We start from the raw sequence: 7,794 nt of genomic DNA, 5'->3' as shown, positions 1-7,794 counted from the left end.
AGATAGATAGATAGATAGATAGATAGATAGATAGATAGATAGTATATATACTTTCATATATATATTTCTATTATGTGACGTCACTATTATCATTACCAATAAGAATAATAGCAACGATCTGATAGATAGATAGATAGATAGATAGATAGATAGATAGATAGATAGATAGATAGATAGATAGATAGATAGATAGAAGGTAGTATGGAACGGTTGTTGTCGTCTCTTGAAACTAGTTGTCTATGATCTTTTCTATAATATATATATAATATAATCATTATTCTTGCCTTGAACCGTGATTGATATCATTGTTTGTAATTAAAAAAAAAAAATTAAAAAAAATAAAAGTATTTGGTTGCTTTGGATTTCAGTATAAAGTGCGTCTCTTCTCTCTGTCCAGGCATTTTTCTTTCTCCCCCCCCCCCCTCCTGGGAGGTGACCGCGGTGCGTCACGTGACTCCTCCTCCACCAACCAGCAGCCTGCAGTCTAACTTTGGAGATAAGGGAAGCGCAGTAAATAGCCAGCGGACTGGAGGAGTTTCACTCTCAGCTCCTCCAATGGTCCCGGTCACACACACACACACACACACATACACACACACATATACACACACACACACTAATACACACACACCCTCCAGTTGCGCTCCCGGCATAGACCCGAGTGTGTGTCCAAGGAGGATTTCTGAATTTTTTTTTTTTTTTTTTTTCTTAACCTGGTCTCATTTTCCACCCACCGTCATCATTTCACTGGTAATCCCCTGCAGCCCGTGCACGGCTGCAGCAACACCGACATCCTCACTCGAATCACCAGACAATCATCGCTGCTGTTCAGATGTTGGGAGACAAAGCTCACGGTAAGAACACTTTCACTTTTTAATGCGCGTGCACGACCCCCATGCACACCCCTCTTTATATATTCAAAATAACTCTGGTTTAATTCTTAAAAAGAGAGAGAGAGGGCAGGTTTTCGTTGTGGCCTCAATGTGTACCAGTAACGTTCAAATGCAGGTGTTTTCTGTTATTCTAGCTGTTGTAAAAAACAACATAATGAATAAAAAAAACCAACAACAACAACCTGAGCAAACATTGGAAAAATACTGAAAACAGAATTGTTTCGAATGCAAATTTAATCATCTTTAAAAACTCAATTAAATCGCACAAATAGCAGGTTGAACCATTTCAGTTGGAATAAAAGCTTAATTTGAACAAAACGTGAAGGATTGCCTAAATATTGAGATGTTAGAAATATACTTTTTTTTTTTTTAAACTACAATTAAAAACGTTGAAGGATTTTTTGCAAAAATACAAATAAAGATATATGGTAGAGATTGAGATATATGTATTAGAATACAATATAGTGACCATCTATCAAAATCCCCTGTGTTTTTGTGTTTTTTTTATGATAAATAATTATAATAAATGAATAGATAAAATAGTGCACGCGGCTTTAATCCTCCGTCAACCTGTAACGCGAGCGCGCCGCTGTTCCTCCGCACAGCGCGTGAAGACGCTGATTCGCGGCCTGTGCGCCTCGCGCCACTCCACCACTCACTTCTTCTTCTTCTTTTTAAAAAAAATCTATTTCAACTCACCTCATTGGAATAAATATTCATATCCAGTTTTTGGTTTCATATCCAAGCTCCTTTTTCGCTGTGGCTTGATATCCACTTTTTACGCGCGTGCCGTCAAACGCGCGCGCTCCCGAGCCGCGTCGAGCGTCTGAAGAACTATAACCTCATATTATTCACCTTTAAAACCCCACATTGGCTTAAAATGCTCAACAAGAGACGTCATTTCGTTGTTTGTTTGGGTTTTTTTCAAGACTCGTAAATATTGTTGTCACCTGTCAGGTGAATCGTGACAAAAAAAAAAAAATCTCTGATTTGGACGTAACGTGGCAGATTAAAAAAAAAAAAAAAAAAAAAAGAACAACAAAATAAAGCAGCTTCAGCGAATTTAACTCTCCACACTGAATTCGTATTTTTATAGTTCGGTCAACCAATTTACTTAAAATTATAATTTCTGTTAATTCAAGCGAATTGTGATTCGACTCACATTCGCATATTTACACGTTTGACACCTGATCCTGCAGGATTCTATTCAGAAAACCAACTGTAAGGAACGAAGTGTGCTTTTTTTTTTTTTTTTTGACGTGGCGTGTTTATTAGACCTGCTCTATTCATGAAGCTGTCTAATTCACTTTATTACAAATACAAAATGTAATAATGTATTTTGGACCATTTTCTACTGTAACAGGTGAATTTTTATTTCTCTATTCGTGTCATTTGTGAAATAACATTCACATTGCTTTGTATGGAATTCGTATTTATCTTTGCTAAATATTGTTTTCGTTATTAACATTTTATGAATAATGCAGAATTTGGTCAATTAACTTGTATTTTGTCATTTCGAACCCGTTAAAGTGGAGTTTATATTTAAAGAAAAGTTTTAAATGGTTGTTCTTTTTTTATTTTTTGTTTTTTAATAAACTGAACCACTTCGTGTTTATTATGGAGGCTAAAAAAAAACAACAACGCGAAAACTCAACTTTCACAATCCGACACGCTTCTCTGAAATTATTAATGACATACGAAACGTTTGATTTTCAGTTTTATCTTAATTTATGTCCGAGATTAAAACACGCATTTTAATGCGAATTACTTCAATAACACAAAATCTTCTCTATTAAAAACAAATACAATCCTGCAGAAGTAGTTAATCCACACGCACCTCTAAACGAAATGGAAGAGAACGTTTCTCGTGACAGACGATTTACTGCGGGAGCGTTGAATCACGTGCAGCCTGACGAACGAGCGCGAGATAAAACATTGGTACTTGACAGGCTTCTACTTTTTAAACGACTGAAACGAAACAAGGAGCTCGAGAAGCAAAGCGATCCTGACATTTAATCGAACAAAAATAAATATATATATATACATATATATATAAAGCAGCATCTTTCTTTAGAACTTCAATTCCCTCGTTTCGATTAGTGTTTGGACATTTTATTTCCTACAAATGTAGAAGGAATAAGAGTCGCGAGAAGTTGATATTTCTAACTGAATGGTAATTTATGTGACTGGTAACCTGACCTTGACGCGTGGAATCAGTAAAGTGGCTCTTTTATCATATTTACATGATTAACTAAGTCGTGGGGTGGAGTTTTACGCACAGATTTACGCACTTTTTTTCCCCTTTTAATTAAATATGGTGGCGCTTTGAGCACGTGGCGCGTCAATTGCTGTTATATACAAGACTGTGTGTGTGTGTGTGTGTGTGTGTCGCGTGCCTCAGGCGTGACTTTAAAGGTGATGGAGTACACGTACGACGACGACCTGGAAGAGCTGTGTCCTGTGTGCGGAGACAAAGTGTCGGGATACCACTACGGTCTGCTCACCTGCGAGAGCTGCAAGGTGAGCCCCCGTATGCAAATAAATGTGATGATTTCACGATTGATTATGTTAAAATTATTTGTTTTAAACTCAGCGATCCAAAGCGTTTGGCTCTTAAACGCGTAATTTCCTTCATATAGACGTGCGTAAAGTGCGTAAAGGCCGATTTCGCGTCTATGGCGCGTCCCGATCGACGCGCAGAGAGAGTTCCCTGCTGCGACCGTTTTGAATAAATAATAATAATTAAAAAAAAACTGTGTTTAAAAATAAAATGATGTGAGCGGCCCGCTGATTCCTGGTGTGTTTTTGCCCGCAGGGCTTCTTCAAGAGGACGGTGCAGAACAACAAGCGCTACACGTGCGCGGAGAACCAGGAGTGTAAAATAGACAAGACCCAGAGGAAGAGGTGTCCCTTCTGTCGCTTCCAGAAGTGTCTCAGCGTCGGGATGCGGCTAGAAGGTACCCCGCGCTGCCCCCACAACAAACAAACAAACAAACAAACAAACCGACAGACAGACAAACCCGCGATGATGTTTGGGATTTGTGTCATTTTTGGCTCGACATTTATTTTTGTGTTGTGTAGTTTATAATCTAAGTCGTTTATTTAAAAAATATAAGGGGTGGGAATACCCCCCCCCCCCCCCACACACACACACACACACACACACACACACACACACACATCCCCTTCCCATCATGATATGATTGATGCTGCTGATATTATTATTATTAATAATAATAATAATATTGTTATTAATATTAATATTATATACTGTAGCTCAAATATATCCACAGCATCTGTCTATACTGCTACTTTGAACTATTAAAAAAAAAAAATTTGAATCAGGAAAACTACTTTACAGCCAGGTGGCATAAAAAAATAAAAAAGAACATTTTGAAGGACTGAGAATTGAGTGTGTGTTATTTAAACAGGTGATCTAGTCAAGACACCTGTTAAATCACAATTATATGATGTTACATAAAGCTACACTTTTTTTTTTTTGTTAAATGAAAAAGTACAAATACAAATATCAGATGTGTGCAGTGGTATTACTACCATGACTAATACTATCACTACTACACCTAAAAATCATATAGATTTTTAGGTGCTAAATCAACTTTGTCCAGTGTTCCAGTCATATAATAATAACAACAATAAAAAATAATAATAATAATTAAAACATTTTTTTTTTCAGATTTCATTCAATTGTGTATTCATGTATATTTTCACAATTCCACCGTGTCCCTTCCTTGGTTACCATAGCAACATGAATAATCACAACAAGGTTCACATGATCACCTTTATTTCACAGTCACTTCAAGGCACTTTTACTTTGAAACACCAACAATTCAACAGGTGGAAAGGAAAAACTCAGTTTTAACAATTAAATCTATCTATCTATCTATCTATCTATCTATCTATCTATCTATCTATCTATCTATCTATCTATCTATCTATCTATCTATCTATCTATCTATCTATCTATCTATCTATCTATCTATCTATCTATCTATCTATCTATCTATCTATCTATCTATCTATCTATCTATCAATCTATCTATCTATCTATCTATCTATCTATCTATCTATCTATCTATCTATCTATCTATCTATCTATCTATCTATCTATCTAGGTGTTGATTTCCATTGTTTTTGTTGTGGTCACAACAGTTTAAATGATCAGATTCCCAAACATTTTTCTTGAGGGAGACAAAGTTGTACCATAGTCAACCCATGCATCAATTCAATTCAATTCAATAAAACTTTATTTACATATCGCCAAACGCAGCCCAGTCATTTCAGGGCATGTTCACATTTTTTTTTTTTTTTTTTTTTATAACATTAAAAATCTACATGAGCGACTGTGGAAATCCTCCCCTAAATCACCGGTTTCCAAAAAAAAAGTCAACATGAAAACAACTTGATCAATAAATACGAAAAAACAACTCCCGTTGATAAAATTATTTCTTTTTATGATCCTGGTGGATGAAGAGGGTTTTTATTGCCTGATTTGTGGGCCGTCTGTGTGGGCTGTCGAGTAGTTTTCCCTTACACACACACACACACACACACACACACACACACACACACACACACACACACACACACACACACACACACACACACACACACACACACACACACACACACACACACACACACGCGCGGGGATGATGGGATTATTTCCCAGACAGCGACTCAAAGGAAAGCACCTGCTTCCGTAGCAGAAAATGAACACATTCTTGACTTACTGATAAAAAACCCCAGAGGGAGAGAGGGGAGCCGAGACACACACACACACACACACACACACACACACACACACACACACACACACACACACACACACACACACACACACACACTGGAGGATTATTCTTCTCAGGCCTAAAAAGGGGAAGCAAGAATTAGCAGCATGACTGTTATGTTACTCTGAGGAGCGAATTCTCGTTCTGTGTTTTCGTTGTGTAAACCTGCCCCCCCCCTCCCTCCCTCCCTCCCTCCCTCCCCCCCACCCCCCCCCACAGCGGTGCGCGCCGACCGCATGCGCGGTGGGAGGAACAAGTTCGGCCCCATGTACAAGCGGGACCGGGCCCTGAAGCAGCAGAAGAAGGCCTTGATACGATCCAACGGCTTCAAGCTGGAGAGCGTGGCGCCGCCGCCGGCCTCGCCGCTGCAGACCGACTACAGCTTCGCCGGCGCCCTGCACGGCCTGCCCGCCATCCCCAAGAGCCTGCTGCCGTCCACGCCCAGCTCCGTCACGCCCACAGACTACGAGGCCGGCGTGTACGGGCCGCCGTCCCTGGGCATGGCGGTGCAGTCCCACGTGCCGCTGGCCGCGCAGTACCAGTACGCCGCCGCCGCCGCCTTCCCCGGCCGGGCCATCAAGGCCGAGTGCCCCGACTACACCAGCTCGCCGGAGTCGCTGACAGGATACCCCTACCCCGACATGTACCCGTCGGCCTCGCCGCAGCCGCCCAGCCTGCCGCCGCTGGTGCTGGAGCTGCTGCGCTGCGACCCGGACGAGCTGGCGGTGCAGAACAAGATCGTGGCGCACCTGCAGCAGGAGCAGGGCGGCCGCGGCCGCGCGGACAAGCCCAGCACCTTCAGCCTCATGTGTCGCATGGCGGACCAGACGCTCTTCTCCATAGTGGAGTGGGCGCGCAGCTGCATCTTCTTCAAGGAGCTGCGGGTGAGTCAAACGCATTCTTTTTTTTTTTTGTAATTTCCCGTTTTGAGAACGGCGTCCGTTCACACGGAAACTGCAGAAACGTTAAAAAACGACACAGAGAGCATGTTTGGCCACTTTATTTGTTCCTTTTTCTTGCTCATTTTTTTATTTATTAAATAATACATTTATTTATTTATTCATTCATTCATTCATTTCTTTATTTGTTTATTTATTCAGAATTTTTTTGTATTTATTTTTTATTTAAATAAAAAAATAGTGTTATTTTATTTTATTTTAATCTATTTTATTTTATTTTGTTTTATTTAACTTAATTTCATGATTTTTTATTTATATTAAAAATTAGTGTTATTTAATTTAATTTGAATTTATTTTATTTGAATTTATATTATTTCATTTTATTTTATTTTAATTTAATTTATTTAATTTTAATTCATTTTATTTTGTTTTATTTCATTTTATTTCATGATTTTTTATTTAAATTAAAAAAATAGTGTTATTTTGTTTTATTTTAATTGATATTTTTTCATTTTATTTTATTTTAATTTATTTTATTTCATTTTAAACTTCAGTTTTCACATTTCCATCTCGCCAAGTTCTCAGCGAATCGGTGATCACAAGAGGTGTGTTTGGCCACACGTTGGCGCTGTTGATATTGTTTTGGTAACGGCACTACACACACACACACACACACACGCACACACACACACACACACACACACACACACACACACACACACACACACACACACACACACACACGTGCAGCAGAGAACAAGACGCTGTCGACGACGGTAGTTGGATTAACGTTACGATGTTTGTTATCGTCCATCTACTGAGCACGTGCAGAACAACTATTACGTTCATGGCGCGCATGCACGGTCGCAGCGTTTCATTAAAGTGACACTTTCTCACCCCCCGTTTCCATGGAGACGACGTGGGAGCATTTTAATAAAGTTGCGTTGTCAGTGACTCCAATACGGTGGCCCTGAAGTGCAAACCACAACAACAAATGACTAAACACAACAACAAATTGAAAAACACAACAGCAAATCATTAAACACGACAACACATCATTAAACACAACTGCAAATGAAAAAACACAACAACAAATTGAAAAACACAAGACAAATGGAAAAAACAACAACAAATTGAAAAACACAAGACAAATGAAAAAACACAACAGCAAATCATTCAACACAACAACAAATC

General features: G+C 39.1%; 1 protein-coding gene across 1 annotated transcript in view; it reads left to right on the top strand.

Annotated features, from left to right (window-relative positions):
• Nucleotides 1-832: 832 nt before the first annotated feature.
• The window catches only part of LOC308132530 (nuclear receptor subfamily 5 group A member 2-like), a gene marked incomplete at both ends in the record, with an annotated part of 28,672 nt that continues 21,710 nt past the window's right edge, over nucleotides 833-7,794 (top strand). The window contains 4 exons of the mRNA XM_080499666.1: nucleotides 833-854; nucleotides 3,295-3,413; nucleotides 3,709-3,850; nucleotides 5,921-6,585. Coding sequence (XP_080355792.1) covers nucleotides 833-854; nucleotides 3,295-3,413; nucleotides 3,709-3,850; nucleotides 5,921-6,585 — 948 coding nt within the window. The remainder of the gene's footprint in view (nucleotides 855-3,294; nucleotides 3,414-3,708; nucleotides 3,851-5,920; nucleotides 6,586-7,794) is intronic.

The sequence above is a fragment of the Blennius ocellaris genome (genome assembly GCF_963422515.1).
Source record: "Blennius ocellaris genome assembly, chromosome: 7".
In the NCBI taxonomy this organism is placed as follows: domain Eukaryota; kingdom Metazoa; phylum Chordata; class Actinopteri; order Blenniiformes; family Blenniidae; genus Blennius; species Blennius ocellaris.
Note: the sequence above shows the minus strand (reverse complement) of the source record. Positions and strands in the feature narration are given on the sequence as shown.